Source organism: Colossoma macropomum, unplaced genomic scaffold (genome assembly GCF_904425465.1).
Source record: "Colossoma macropomum unplaced genomic scaffold, Colossoma_macropomum, whole genome shotgun sequence".
Classification (NCBI taxonomy): domain Eukaryota; kingdom Metazoa; phylum Chordata; class Actinopteri; order Characiformes; family Serrasalmidae; genus Colossoma; species Colossoma macropomum.
Genome location: NW_023495203.1, coordinates 234,858 through 250,150, shown reverse-complemented (window position 1 = coordinate 250,150; position 15,293 = coordinate 234,858). Strand labels below are relative to the sequence as shown.

The 15,293-nt window shown below is 39.5% G+C and overlaps 2 protein-coding genes across 3 annotated transcripts; both read right to left on the bottom strand.

The window, feature by feature from the left end:
* Nucleotides 1-2,343: 2,343 nt before the first annotated feature.
* On the bottom strand, nt 2,344-9,921 carry LOC118801156 (serine/threonine-protein kinase pim-2-like). Its single transcript, XM_036561327.1, has 7 exons — nt 9,861-9,921; nt 7,725-7,823; nt 3,926-4,020; nt 3,775-3,828; nt 3,249-3,627; nt 2,712-2,888; nt 2,344-2,471 (listed from the first exon to the last, which is right to left on the bottom strand). The coding sequence occupies exons 1-7, from the start codon at nt 9,919-9,921 to the stop codon at nt 2,344-2,346; spliced, it is 993 nt and encodes a 330-aa protein (XP_036417220.1).
* Nucleotides 9,922-10,106: 185 nt separating this feature from the next.
* On the bottom strand, nt 10,107-15,037 carry LOC118801162 (zinc finger protein RFP-like). Of its 2 annotated transcripts, XM_036561337.1 has the most exons (8): nt 14,934-15,037; nt 14,150-14,234; nt 12,958-13,283; nt 12,738-12,833; nt 11,757-11,990; nt 11,182-11,320; nt 11,033-11,068; nt 10,107-10,770 (listed from the first exon to the last, which is right to left on the bottom strand). In XM_036561337.1, exons 2-8 carry the CDS (start codon nt 14,208-14,210, stop codon nt 10,223-10,225), a joined length of 1,440 nt encoding a protein of 479 aa, XP_036417230.1. In that variant the 5' UTR covers nt 14,211-14,234; nt 14,934-15,037; the 3' UTR covers nt 10,107-10,222. The 2 variants fall into 2 exon arrangements, with proteins under 2 accessions (XP_036417230.1, XP_036417231.1); XM_036561338.1 differs by lacking the exon at nt 14,934-15,037 and having other exon boundaries at nt 14,150-14,296.
* Between the last annotated feature and the right edge of the window lie 256 nt (nt 15,038-15,293).

The following is a 15,293-nucleotide window of genomic DNA, read 5'->3' as shown; positions in this document are numbered from 1 at the left end:
ATGTCATCTGTCATTTAGTTTTGCTTTCTCTTACCCGCTGTGACGGTACTTCCTTGGAATGGAATGGATTCAGATAAGGACAACTTAATTCTTAACATAACACAGGTTGTGCAGGCTAGTTAGAAAGTGTAGACATAGTATTCACTGCATTATATCATTCATAAGCGAGCATTGTAAGTGTAATTGACCGTTTAAGACCAGTATCTCACTGCTTTCTGTCTGCAACATATGATCGGACATTTCTATGAACATCAACGTATAAAGCTTTTCTAAAATAGCCAGTAGGAGTTTATATACAGGGAATGTACAAAATAACAGAAATAAGACATGAACAATGTGTAACTTAAACTGAACTAAAACACATGTACAGAGTCAGCTAATACAGGTGAGTCAGATTAGTTTGAGTGTCAGTTACCAGAACATGTCAATGATCAGAGAGTTCTGACTATCAGCACTTTCATATGTGAGTTTTCACATCAACAGGAGAAACAAACAGAGTCCGAAGAGGACAAATAGTGTCTGAACTGAAGGTACATTAGGCACAATAACTCCAAATGATTTAATATCTCAAGGAGAACAGTCTTAAAATCATAACCACACATTTCAAACCTGGACACCTGCGTCAGCAAAGAGAAACGGGGTCAGCAGTCAAAGCTCACTGACCGGGAGGTGGACGCACCCTATAAAACCCATAGTCTGTCCACCTTATTTTTCACATGACCACACGATGTGTTTTGAGATTATGGCTGAAATATCTGGTTATGGAATGGAAGTGTTGCTCATTATCATTTTTAGTGATATTACAGAACGTATGCTCACCTTTTGAACTATTCTTTAACCTCTCTGAGGTGTTTCTGGGATAACATGCAATTTGCACCTGTCAGTGCAGCTGAGTGAAAATTAAATTCCAGCAAGAACAGCAATGTTAAAAGCGCAGAGCTTCAGCAGATATGAGACTATGGCTTCATAATGACTCATAATGTGAAAAAGGCCAATCGTTAGTATTAAAATCTGTGTCCATTAAATGCAACCACGTAATAAACTGCCATTTGAACATCATTGTTTATTACTAAGACTCACTTTTACTTCTTTGTTAAGACTCACTTTTTACTACTTTTTACAGTATATTCTCTTTATGACTGGTTATATTCTGCCCTCACTAGCAGGCTGGCCATGTAGCAAATGGCTAGCTGAGTATGAGGCTAATGCTACAATAATAATAGACAGACTTTAAGTTCAAGCCTTTGAATAAAGCATTACTTAAACAGTGAATAATGTTATTTACATGCCTGTTAGGAACAAAAAAGCATGTATTTAAACTAGAGCAAAACTAAACTAGACCAAAAAGGGCCGAGCTGACCCCACTCTCCATAGCTCTATTTTGGACTTTGCTCGGGAGCGCCCTCTAGCGTGTGACAGACCCAGAAGGCATTATTGAATGGCAAGTCTTCTCACTACACATTCTCTGGTTTAGTTTGGGTTTTTCTGCTGTGCACTTAGCCGTTAGCATTTACGAATATAATGCTATTTTGAACAACCAAGCACACTGTAGGGCTCTTAAGGAACTGTTGTTTTAGAGGTCAAATTTGTGCTTTTTAGGTTTTTCTCATAATTCTGATCCGAAACGGCAGTTAGGGTGTTCTTATTGGATGCCTCCCTTAGTTGCTGTTGCTATGTATGCCAAACTTTCAGCTCAGGCTACTTCATGACATCAGTAACTGTTAACAGACAAACAGCTTAAACAGTCTTATAAAAAGGAGAACATTTTATTATTCTAGGATAAACTGACTTTTCAAGAAGTTCATTGCAGAAATATGCATTTGAAAACCAACAAACTATGACTGTAGGCCAATCAGGAGCAAAATGGCTTTTATTGTAGTGGAGATGGCCTTTGGGAAGCACACTGCAGTGTTTAGAGTTCACTGCGAGATGTCAGCATAGAACATGGGGAACCCAGGGAGGAAGGCCAGGGAAGAGGTTATCGTCGAAGGTGATCTTTAGGTCCATTGCGAGGCAATGCTAGGTTAGCCTGGTTGGTGTGAAATCCTGTCATAGAGAAAGGACAGAAGGGTATTTTATAGCATTTAAGAAGGGAATTAGGAGGAGTTTCAGTCACAGCCTTTACCTCAAATATCATTTAAATTTTTGAGCTGATCCTGGGTGTGAATTCTTCTTAACTACCCTCCTCCAAACATTTCATAACCTGAAAAAAATATATATATGCATTAGTTACCGATAGAAGACCTACTGAAGCTTTAAATCTTGAACACTTGATCTTAATTTTCATTTCCATGTAGGGATAAGTGATATGAAAAAAGAACATATTATGATACATGATATGTATTACGATATTTTGTCATTATGATAGGCTGTCACGTTGCACCTGAACCAATCATGCTGCTTGATCTGCTGCAAATTAGGCCTCCTGGTTGGGTTGTACTGCAGGCACCAGCGAATCAGATTGCAGCATTCTGTGCAGAGTGATGGGATTGGATGAAAAAAGGATGTTTCAGCACTAAATTTCCAAAGCACTATCATGCAAAGTACACTACTATGAACTTTTACTTTTAGGGACACCTGGCCTCTTCATTTTTACTCTGCAAATTCACTTACAGCTATAAATTTCTTCAGTTTTTTTCTGCATTTCTTTACACAGTGAGAGCCAGTCATGGTTTTGCTCTTTTATACCAGGATGCCCCCATTTATCTTACCATTGGATAGGCCGTCTTTGAAGTACAGAAGCCCATCAACGATATCCTCCTCCTCTGTAAAGGGAAGGTTTCCATAAACCACCCTGAACAGTAGGACACCTAGAGACCAAACTGTGGCAGGTTTGGCATGATACCTCCCCTTGAGAAGGAACTCAGGAGGGCAGTACTCAAATGTGCCTAAGAACATAAAAGAGGGAGAAAAACAAGCAGTTCAGTTCACTGAAAAAAGGGAACTGTACAGGTTCATTTTGTTTGTATGGCAAAAGCAACGCACGTTTTTCAAGGGTACAACAACAGTCTTTTGGTCCAACTCTGTACCATAAATGCAGTTTGAAAAATGTACAATACATTAAATATTGACTCAAGACACGGTGCTACTTAAAAATATAATTGCAATTGAATACAGTTCCTAAACTAACGATACTAAAGACATGCGCTCGAGGCTACCACCTCAGTGACGTGAACTGTACCACCCCAGTGACAGTTTAGTACCTTTTTATCTGATACTGTCCCTTAGTGTCCTAGACTCCATCCTACCTGCAAATACGTTATAACCAGTTTTCCTGATCCAATCTCCGCCGCCAAAGTCAATAAGCTTGACGTCTGAGGTGTCTGTGTTGATCACAATATTCTCCAGTTTGATATCTCGGTGCATGACACCTCTCTTGCAGCACTGGCATACTGCCTCTAGTACCTGGAGCATTATGGCACAAGCTCTCTCTTCATCAATGGAACCTCCAAAGTAATCAGTGAAGCTCTCCAAATCTGTGCAAGGATCTGGGCGCTCCAAAACTAGGATGTAACGGTAAGGCTCGTTGAACCACTCGATGAGCTGTATTATATTGTTACAGATGGGCGGCTGGCTCATTACCTGCAACAGACCCACCTCCACAGGCACAGCCTTAGGCTCAACAGGCTGCAGAGAAGTAGTTACATGGTGAGGAATTATCAGTGAAGAACATAGACAAAAACTTATAGGCTGGTAAAGGACCATCATGTGTTACTACTAGTATGACTATTGGTTTGGCTTTGAGAGCAAAATCTGGTTTGCAGGTGCACTTACACTTTGAACATAACGTCCTTGCCCGTGCTGTTTTGAGACGATTTTGATGGCCACCTACACGCAAAGAGAAAACTGATTAAGATCACTAGCACTGAAAAAGGAAGAGCGGAAATACTGACAATTAAAATGTAATTTGAGATGTGAGCAGAACCTGCAAGTCATCAAAAACACGTCTTCCCTTGTAGACAGCTCCAAAGCCTCCTTCACCTAATTTTTCCCCAATAACATAGCGAGAGGCAAAGGTGTCTGTGGGAAAAGAACATTAAAATTGTGTATTAGCTCTCATTAGACCATTCATCATAAGTTTGTCAATCAACATTTACTGGCTATGAGAAAAGCAGCAGGGTTTAGTTTCTTAAATTACTGGCGAATCTGTAACTTGATTTGTTATATCATAATTATCTTCAATGAAATGAAATAAAGTGTAGGTCATGGTTACGTTCTGGGTAATCGGCTGACCTTGCTTTGTGTCTTTCCTCTCTCTCTGGGTCGTTCTACTGAGCAAGTTCGCAGCCCTCTTTCTCTTCTTTCTTGCTGGAGCTCTTGTTTGAGAACTCTTGTTCGTTCCCTTGTGTGTCACTGTGGCTGCAGTTCTCCTCAGTCCTTTTCCTTTTTGTTTTAGGGGCATCTGAAAATGATGACTTGAAAAGTTACATAGAAGCAGTAATGGTACTTTTGAGTGCCATTGTTGTGAAAAAACAATGTGCTCTGATATTTCAATATAATGTGCTGGTGTCCATGAAATGTTCTGACGAGGGACCATTTTATCCTCAAGCCAAAATCTAAAAATTGATCAGCCACCTTAATCATAAGACAACATGGCAAACTGACAGAGTTAGCCAAAAACACCTCAAACTGGAATGTATAAAATGACCTCTTGGTGCAGAGCAGTTCTCCATCGTGTTCAGCTGTATGAACTAAACAAGACTTGCAGTTTTACTTTTCTCCAACAAATTTGACTGTAAATTGTGCTTCAGACATGCTAATTTGCTGTGTTCTTCTTATCAACCTGACCAGGAATGAGAACATTCTGAGCCCAGGAAGTTGTGACATCACACTCATGCATTATGCCTTCACAATTAGGGTGTTCTGTAGGGATGGCAGTGTTTAAAACTGCAGTTTGACATCTAGACTTTGGCTGTGCACAATGTATTTGTATTATAACATTTTTTTTCAAAGAAAATATCTAAAGAGAAAAAGCTCAAATGAATAATGCAGTTAGTACCATCTTCATATCTTTAATTGTGTTTGTAAATTGTACCACCACATATAGAGAGGCTGGTCTGTTGGCCTGTGAATCCACTAGGCCAGCTTCACCAGCCCACATTTAAATGACAAAACTAAATCATAGGCTCTGAATGAAATGGATCCCTTTCTGCATTTACAGAACTAATTAGGATGCTGACCATTTTTCTCTTAGTGTCTAAATAGTAAAATGGAATTCCACAGTGATGTTAAGGTTACTGCAGTCTCCCACAATGCATGCACTTGTGATTTCTAATGAATACTAGTAATCACTACATCAGCTGAATCCATACCAATGTGCATTGCGAGTCTCTTGCTAAGAGACGGACAGAGGAACATTGGTTAACACAGGTCACTAAGCCTTTGAAAACAACTTGTCAGACTCTCTTGAGTCCAAACAAAGAGCCTAATGCATTTAAATGGACCAAAAATTAAATGTGTAGCCTGATCAAGTTTTCAGATCTTCACCCCCTGCACTTTTCAAAACATTAGCTAATATCTAAAGCTGTTTTTATGAGAAAAGAACATTTAGGAATGTAGTGCTACTTTCAACCAAGCACACTGTCAGGCTCTTAGGTTACTGTTCTTACAGAGTTTAAACTTCATGTACACTCTTAAAAAAGATGGTTCTTCTAATGCTTAAATGGTCCTTTGCATGGCTAAATCATTCTTCAGATTGATGGGCACTGTGTTGTATGCGTTTCGATATAGCACCAAGAAAGGTTCTTCTGTTGTTATGATGTCAAGCTTGTAACTCTCACAGTGGATCGTGGAGCTTCTCAATAGTTCCTGGAAGTTAGCAGCAAATACTAGCAGTGCAGCAGAGTTGCAGCAGAATAGACCGTTTGTGATGCACTTTTAAAGGGTAAGACTTTTAAAGAATCAGATTGTATATTATCAGCACCTCTGAATCAAATTAACATGTATATTATCAGCACATCAGAATCAAATTAACATGTATATTAAAGCATGTTACTAGATTACCCCCCACTAAACAGATTAGACTAGGATACTGAATAAAGTTAGCAATACATAACTGCTTATTAATTGTAAATTCCCTCTTCTTAATACAATTTCTTCCAACATTGTTGAATTAGAGAAACAGGCTTCTAAACATGATTTTTTGGGGGGTGGGGTTGGAGAAGTTAATAGTAAGAGAAGAGTAATTGTAAAGTGGTGGGTGGAGGGAGGAGGTAAAAGGATATCCATTTTAGGAGTCTGAGCATAATAATAAGGAATAGAGCTATTTTTTGTGATATATCACTGTTGATATGGCTTTAGAGTGTATATTTGAGACATCTAAACAATAAACAAAAACTTAACTTGTGTATTGAGTGTTTGTAGGCTTTGTGATTTTGCTGATTATTACCTGTCTATATTATGTTGCAGCTCAGCTGATTGTGTATTGCTGGAAAAGGGAAGTTGTGGGACCTAAGTGAGAGTTTAAAATAGGCCAGCAATTTTGAAAAATTAATCACACTAGACTAAATGGGAATTCACAGTAAATACTGAAATATTATATTACTGTACTATATGAACAATCAGACTAAACATGTATTCCATTACTGCATTATATTTATAAATAATCTTGTTAGTGTATATTAGTACCCTACTGTAAGTGCACTGGGTGCTGCATGGAGGAGCAGTGATGCCACAGGTCAGGAGTGCTGAGTGGACTATGGTGAGATGAAAATCACAACAGGGTATACTAAACCAGTAATATACATATATATTTGAAGCGGTCATGCTACAGTGATGCTGCACGCTGTACACTGAAGTGCTTCATGGGGATGACAGTAATGTTATATGTCAGGAGTGGTTGGGGCAAGTGATGGTGGTGATGACGATGTTGTAGGTTAGGAGTGCCGAGAACCACAATGATGTTACAAGTCAAGAGTAGTGATGTTGGCTAGGTGACAGGAGGTGAAGTAGCAGGGATGTTGGCTGGGTGACAGGAGGTGGAGTAGCAGTGATGTAGGCTGGGTGCTTGTAAGTGGAGGAGCAGTGATGTTGGCTGGGTGCTGGGGCACTTGTAGGAGCAGAGGTTAATCCAGATGTTTCCATTGCAATGACACTCACTGTGTTGGGGAGCTTCAGGAGGGAGGAACCAGTCTTGGTCCTAAATAATTTCTTAGTTGGGTGAATAAAGTCAAATGCTTCTTGGGAGGGACGACAAAGAACACCTACCTTGAACCTATTTAAGTTCACTGAGATGTTGTTTTCTCCAGCAGGACTGTCATCGTTGTGCTATGTTACAAGTTAGCATTTTTGACAGATGCTGCCAAACCTGATGGCTTTGTGAATGATGTAGCCTGCAAGACAGAAGAGAATACAATTCTCTGTTTTTGTGAGGTCACTTGCAGCTCTGTTCACCACCATCTGCTGTTCCACTCTGACTGATGGAGTGATATTTTGCTATACTGTATCTAGGAACTCTGACAAAAAGTTACTGTCATCTTCCTGGTAGCTCCTAGACCTGATGGTGGTGAGGAACTGCCCCACAGATATGATTTGCAGTGCATGATGGAATTCCACTGGAGCTGAGACAGGATTCTTAGACCTCACACAGCTGAATGTATTTTCAAGGCTGTCTTGTGTGAACCCTGATGTTAACACAAACCTGTGTGTTCGTGTCAGCATCTTTTCCTGTGTGGCCAAAATTGATGTTGTTGTCATTGTTATCCCAGTCTGAACAGGATTCCAACCTCCCTTTGGACCAATCTCCATCCCACTGAACAGATGGATGATGTCCTGGAGGAAGGTTATGGCCTTTTGGTATTCCTCCATCTTGAGCCTGCTCAGGGCTGTAATGAGATAGCAAGAGGACACACTGGACAAACTTTGACATTTGTCAAGGCATCACACCCCTGATGATGTTCTGACACCAGAGGAGCTTTTGTAGTCAAGAAACTGTTGGCTGTGGTTTTAACCATTGTGATTTTAAGACAAATGTTTGTACATTAGTACTTTAGTATACTGAACCAGTATTGCAAGAACACAAGGATTCAGCAAATATACTTAACTATATCTGCAAATATACTGACAATATACTGGAAATCTAACTTGATATACTAACTTTCTTATTAAAGAGCATGCAATTAGTATTACAAACATACTTTTAGCTCAATTTAAATGTATTTTTTGAGTTCAAGTTGGCAGCACAGGCTAGTATAGTTAAATTTTATTTTAAGAGTGGCAAAAATTAAACATGGCTAGTATATCTAGCATACATAAAGCATGATTTAAATATATATAAAGTACACATTAGTAGTGATTTAGTACAAATTGGTGGTTCCAAAAATAAATCAATTTATGTATATTACTTTGGTAGCACTACTTTAGTATACAAGGGTAGGGAGTGCACACAAAAACATACTTTTTCTCCTTTTTTGTCTCAGGCAGCTCCAAAATGTCTGCAGTCACTCTCTGTAGCGGGCAGCTAACTAACTATAGACCCCCCCACAGAAGCCCTTTCTCTTGGCACTGTACACACCAATACTTCATGTCTCTTAACATGGATGGCCAGTCACATGTCTGTCTAGCCTTTTCCCAGTCACGTTCAGCTGAAAAGTGGGCAGTGTGAATTGAAGGGGACTTTTGCAATATCTGGATCGTCCCGTTGTAAAGACCTTACCTCAGAGCCATCATGTGAGAGTGAGTAGGCCAGGCCCTGGGCCATGTTGGAACTGTCACCAGGGCCAGTAAAAAAGCTGTCCAGCTGTCAATATTATGCGCACCAGCAGCAATGTTCTCCAGCTTTCCAGGATCAGGTTTTTACAGCAAGATAGTGTGTCCATATTCATCCTCATGAACAATGACCTAGTCAAAGGCATCCAACCTCAGCACCATCTATCTGGCTGCCCTATTGGGTCATTATCAATGGTCATGCACCGAAGACCCAGTAAAGGTTGAGGAACAGTAATGATTGTGAATGTAGACAGCCCCACATAGTGTGTAAACTCCTGCACAACAGCCCAAAGCTTTCTATCAAAAGTTGTCTACCATTTCTGTGCATGGGTCAGAGCCTGACTGGCACAGGCCACTACATGTTCAGGTCCATCAATGTCCTGCACTAACACTGCCCCAACAGACTCTTTAAAGTTGTCTGTATGTATCTTCAAAGGGACAGCAAAGTAAGTCCTTGTTACAATAGGAGCAGACATGAGCACCCCCTGCAGGTAATCAAAAGCAGCCATTTGTGCTAGTAGTAACATATCATGCCAAAAATGTATTTGAAAACTAGTATCCATATAATCTGTATAATAAATTATGCAAAATTGTAACTAAATGTATATGCAATAAATGATTTATAAAAATTGTACTATATCATCATTTTTCAAAAGTGTTGTCAAACTTTACTTGTAATCAATGATGAAATCTTATTTTACTAATATAGTTTAGTATTTTTTAAGTACATACATTTGCTACTACAACACACTTTCAACAAATTTGAATACAATTAAGTTTTTTTTTATTCTCTCCTCATAAAACAGTGTCTCTGGCATCATGCAGTGTATTTGCAACCATTTCAACAAATAATGTTCTGTGATTTGCTTTTAAAGGATTTAACCATGTTAGATGCCTGGTTCCTATCACCACCATTGTGAATGGTTCTCAGTCAGTAACTTTCTCTAGAATGGAGTATTGCAACAGAGCATTTCACCAAACCACTCTGAATGACTGTGCACATCATAATGAGAGAATTTCCCATTTGGCTACTCTTTTCCAATTTCCTATCTGAGAAAAACTTCAGTCAGACAGTAAAGAGTATATGCTGACCCTTGATACCTACATTCAGTGACAATATATGTAACAGTATGAATGAATGATCAAGATGTTACATGTTCTCCGCGTGTCTGCGTGGGTTTCCTCCAGGTACTCCGGTTTCCTCCCACAGGCCATTAGGATACGCTAAATTGCCCCTAGGTGTGAATGTGTGTGTGAATGTATATGTCTGTCTGCCTGCCCTGAGATGGACTGGCGACCTGTCCAGGGTGTTTCCTGCCTTCCGCCCAATGACTGCTGGGATAGGCTCCAGCTCTCTCCACGACCCAGAAGGATAAGCGGATTAGAAAATGTGTGTGTGTGTGTGTGTGTGTGTGTGTTGTAAGTAAACAGTAGATAACAGTTTTCTCCCATAGTGTATCAGAAAACATTAAATCTGTTTTGTTGTAGTTTTCCTATTGTAGTTACAACTGAAAGTTTATTCAGTCTTTGGTACGGGTGAGATGATCAGTGGAGCTGAGTTTTTACCTCCATCATTTTTACAGGGACTGAAGAATGGATAGAGTTTCTCAGTGAAAGACTGACCAGTGAAAGAGTAGATATGAGATCTGGACTCCACATCATAAAATGAGACCAGACCCTCCTCATAATCCACAAACACTCCCACCTTCTGGAGCCTCTCTCTCAGGGAGAGGAGGACTGGGGAATCAGCACAAGCTCTATACTCATTCCCATTCCTCAACCTCACAGTCCAGAATCCTTTCAGTGGGCTCAGTGTAATCTTCCCCTTCCTGTTAATGGACTCTCTGGCCACTCCTAAATCCCAGTCTGTCTTCCCCCTGACCTGCACCTCATAGTAAAACCTCCCAGTGGAGAATCCCTCCTTTCCCAAGACACAAGTACATCCATTAAATCTCTTTGGGTTGTCAGGAACCTTCTGTTTTCTCTTTTCATCTCTCACTTGTTTTCCATCATTGGACAGAATTAGATAGCGATGAGCTGTATCAGCATCCAGAGTCACATCCACTGAGAGAAACACACAGTGTGTGATATGAATATACAGATAATAAACAAATTCATCATCCAGTGATGATCATTCAGTGATCCATCACACTGAGTACATTTTGAAAAGGGTTTGTGGAAGAATAAAGCAAATTTTACAGTGAAATATGAGTAATAGAACATTATATAGTTTGGGTATAAGTGGTGCAATGATGATTAAATGATAAAATATAAAAGCATTTAAAACAATAAAAAGAGAGCAGATAATCCAGAAGCTGCACTGTACCTGCATACTGCTGAATCCTCTTCACCTCTGTTGAGACTAATTACAATAAAAATATTTACTCAAAACATTTTTTCATCGATTTTTTTCTTTTCATACAACATGTTATGAACAATTGCTTTTACTATATGTACGATATCAACATTTCTCACCTGATTCGCTCAACATCTTCTCCACACTTGTCTGAAGTTCAGAGAGAGCGTTTCTCACAGGCTCTACACTCAGATGAGGGTCAATACTGATGTCAGTCCAGTTCTTGGTGTGTGGAGGTCTGCACAGTGATGGGTAAATCTACAGTCCAGCAGGAGAGAGAAGAAATCCCTCAGCAGGGGTAGTGTTGTGTGATGTGCTGCACTGTCGTTGAGCAGATTACTGGCAGATTCAGGGTGGGTGTGAGGAGGGCAACTGGTTAAAAAAGTGTCACTAAAGTGCCCTCTAGGTTGCCCCTTTAGGCCATGAATTATGGGGTGATGTGCCCTTCAGAGCAAGAAAGTTGAATAATGTGCCTTAATGAAGGCCCTAGTTCTCTATGTAATCTGGATCACCTGATAACATAATGTTAATCTTAATCAAGCATGAAGACTATTTCATCATACATGATGCATCATAGCTTTTTGCGTGCTGGAGGGACCCCATGTTGTACAATGGGTGTCTTTTTTCATTTTTTTTCACCCCTGCCCTTTGAACAGCCTGAGTCTTCCACTGGAGCAGATAGAGGGACACTGACCTGTAGGAGCTGGAGGTGGTCCTCAGTGTGGGAGAGCTGCTCCAGCTCAGTGTCTCTCCACTTTAGCTCAGTGATTTCCTGCTCCAGCTCTTTAATGAGGTCTTCAGCCTGCCTCTCTGCTGCTTTCTGCTTCTCCTCCATCGCCTTTACCAGCTCAGCTTGGCTTCTCTCAATGGAGCGCATAAGAGCAGTGAAGACTTCAACACTGTCTGCAATCTCTTTCTCTGTGTTTCTCTGATGGAAGAAGAATGAAACAAATAACAGTGAATGCCCACTATTACAGCAACAACAATTAGCACTGCTTAATCTCTCCTAAATACATGAGCATGAATGTAAAACAAATTATAGCTTGGTTGAGAACTGGAGTAGCTGCTAGTTAGCTAGCTAGCTAATTACCCAGACTTAATTAGTGTATGATATCACATTAACATTAAGATGGCCATCTGTAGAGTTTACAAGTACACTGAATGATCTGGCTTTGGTGGTTAGCTGAGCAAAGGTACTATTTTCAATTAGATATAGGGTTGAAACAATTTGTTCCTCATTGGATTCTGATTTTTTTTACACAGTCATTTTACACAGCATCTAAACTTTTTTGGAAACGAGGTTGTAGTTTGTTGCAAAAGATTTGTCTAGAAGCTGTGGCCATGAACATAGAACACATTTGTAATGCACTAAATCTCCTAAAATTTGAGTACATGTGATACAGGTGAGGACAGCTTGACTGGAGTGTTTGACCCGGGCGGTTTCCATTTGTTTTATATGAGCTACATTAGAAATAACATTTTGGCACATGTGTTGGGCAAATACTTAAACGCAGTTTCTCCCTTTTTCACTTCATCAGCAGCCCGCACACATAGCAGCCCATCAGGCATTGCCCCAGTGCTCCTACTGGCTAGTACATCTCTGGGACTGAGTTATGTATAAAACGAAATAGAATCTGCAGAAGGAGGACATCATAACATGTCATGTTTCACTCACTTTTCTGAGCTCTACTGAGCCTTTAAAGTCTTTGATCTTCTTCAGTCTGTATTGCATCATGTGCTGCATTTCTGTCCGTGTCTTCTCCAGCTGTGACTGTGAACAGAGAAGAAATGATCTTTACTTTTATATTTCAGTGATTTTTTTTATTTTCTTAACAAATGTTATGTTTCATTTTATATGAATGTTTAAAGTTGATGTTAATTAGCTTTTCAGACACCTTCATTTCTCCAATCCCCTCCTCTACAGGAACAGTGTTGTGCTTCTTGTGGTCAGTCACAGTGCAGACCATACACACACATGTTTTGTCATCTCTGCAGAACAGCTCCAGGGGTCTCCTGTGCTTCTGGCATATGTAGTCCTCTGGGTTTTTCACTGGGTTTATTAGTTTGTGTTTCTTAAGTTTTGGAGTATTATTATGAGGCTCTAAATGAGATATACAAAATGTCATAACACAATCCAGACAGGATTTCAGGGCTTTCTGCTTCACTCCAGTGCAGACATCACAAAGAACCTCAGGTTTATCCAGAGCACAAAGTGATGGTGCTATAACAAAACAGAGGAGTCATTAAAATGTTGGTGCAGTTTAGTGTTGAAAGTTTCTGCTAAGATAAATGAGGTGAGGCAAGGGGCCTAAGTTGAAATAATCAGAAGGCCCACAACAAGTGCCTCTGTACAAGTGTATCAGCAAAGCAGGGTTGGTGGGACACACCTCAGTTGAGAGTGAGAGTGGTCCACCCCCGAAATATATTTAACCAAGCACTGTGGTAATAAACCGACCACCGATGAAGAGCTGGAGGATGACTAAAAAAAAAGGTGCATCACCAGATGGGCTGAAGTTTCTAACTGTACTCCATCAAGGTGGAACTACAAGGTAGCAGTTTCTGTGCCTGATACCATCACCATTTCAGTGTCAATGCTGTGTTGAAAAAATGGCCAACCACCCAAATAATATCTAGTCAACACTGGTATAGTGTTTTTAAACTGACCAAAAATTAATGATATAGATAATGGACACCAGACTACAGTCTGTAATTATATACATAGTGGATATATAAGGTAGGTGAACCTCAAAGCTGTAAGTATCTAATAAACCTGTAACTCAGTGTTTGTGTATCTGAATAATTTTCTTGACTGCCGGTGCAAAATAAACTTGAAAAGGATGGATTGTTTTAGAGCATTTTTCATACATGTGGAATGAAAAGTAAACTAATAGAAATAAAACATTGTGATAACTTGATGTCATAATCTGTGCTGTCTGACTGACACAACTGGCCCTCAACATGACACTGAAAATGTGAAAAGGTATTTCATTCTGTATTTTACTTTTATTACACTGTACTGAGTTGGCCAAGACCAAAATTAAGGTCATTCTGACTGAAAAGAGATATTTCAATTTAACTTACACTTACATTTTTGATCTTTGCTCTGCCTTCTTGTTTCTTTTGGTGTCTGTAATGAAGATTCAGCCATTTTCTTCCTCCTTGTACTTCACACCTTTCAGTAAGAAATTACATCACTAAGCTCACACATTTAACACAGCACACTTGCTGGCTGCCTTAAACTCACTCAAACCAGTATTATATAGTCATATGCTAAAATGTGATTACATCTGCTCAAATGGCTTGTTTTGTTGATTCTCTAAGCATCATCTACATCAATGTCTGTGTTTCTTTATTTTTTTTTCTCCAAGTAAAAAAAAATATCTTTTGCAGAGGCCACATTTTATGTTTAATAATTTTTCAATGTCAAATTCAGCAACTAAACAGTAATTGTGCATTAAAATGTGTAGAAGTGTTCTCTGTTGAGGACGTCTACTTATGTTAACCTAGAAAATCAACAGAACATGTCCTTTGAACAAACTTTTGCAGAGACACTGGAGGTCCTGAGATGACACTGTTCTGTATCTGCAGACTGTAAAAGCTCTTTTCCTCTTTATACTGACCATCATCACAGCTCTCAGCTCAGTAATATCATTCACAGTTTCTCACTGTCTGCTCTGCCTGAATGAGTGTTTTTGCTTCTTGTTTGAGACAATAATCACATTGTATTCAACATCAGTATTCCAGCTGTTGATATGATCACTTTCTCAGTGTTAAACGTCTTTATCTGAATTTGTTTACTCATGTAGTTCACCGTGATGAAGCTCACACTGACTAAACCTCTGATCTATGAATCTTTCACTGAAGTACATACCTTTATTTTTGTCTGTCTTCTTCTTGAAGAGTCAGAACTGTCTGTGTTTAAACTCTTCTCAGAGTTTCTCAATATCCAGCAAGTGAAGAAGAAGCTGTTATTCGATGTGAACTTCCAGCTTCGTTCACTTTCACTTTCTCTCAGGAAGTTCTGGAATGTCAGTTGTTGACGTTCTGCTTCTCAACACAGTGCAGACTGTGTAGTTCAGTTGGAAGGTTTAAAAGTAATACTACTTCATAATATTACAACAGCATCTGTGCTCGGAGAAATGCAGATGAAAAAAATATTTGAGGGCAAAATAACTGTATAAATACATGCTTTCTTTCTTTCTTTTTCTTTACATGAATATAGAGATGACGG

Bases quoted from the DNA above. Each gene is read 5' to 3' on its own strand.
- LOC118801156 (XM_036561327.1), bottom strand. From the start codon at position 9,921: ATGGCCTGTGGGAGGAAACCGGAGTACCTGGAGGAAACCCACGCAGAC. The intron at 2,889-3,248 runs GTAGGATGGAGT...TTATGTTCTTAG, and splicing joins TGGTTATAACGTATTTGCAG to GCACATTTGAGTACTGCCCT. The intron at 2,472-2,711 runs GTAAGATAAATG...CACTCTGCACAG, and splicing joins CAAAGACGGCCTATCCAATG to AATGCTGCAATCTGATTCGC.
- LOC118801162 (XM_036561337.1), bottom strand. From the start codon at position 14,210: ATGGCTGAATCTTCATTACAGACACCAAAAGAAACAAGAAGGCAGAGC. The intron at 11,991-12,737 runs GTGAGTGAAACA...TTCTTCCATCAG, and splicing joins GCTCAGTAGAGCTCAGAAAA to AGAAACACAGAGAAAGAGAT. The intron at 11,321-11,756 runs GTCAGTGTCCCT...GCTGGACTGTAG, and splicing joins ACCACCTCCAGCTCCTACAG to ATTTACCCATCACTGTGCAG.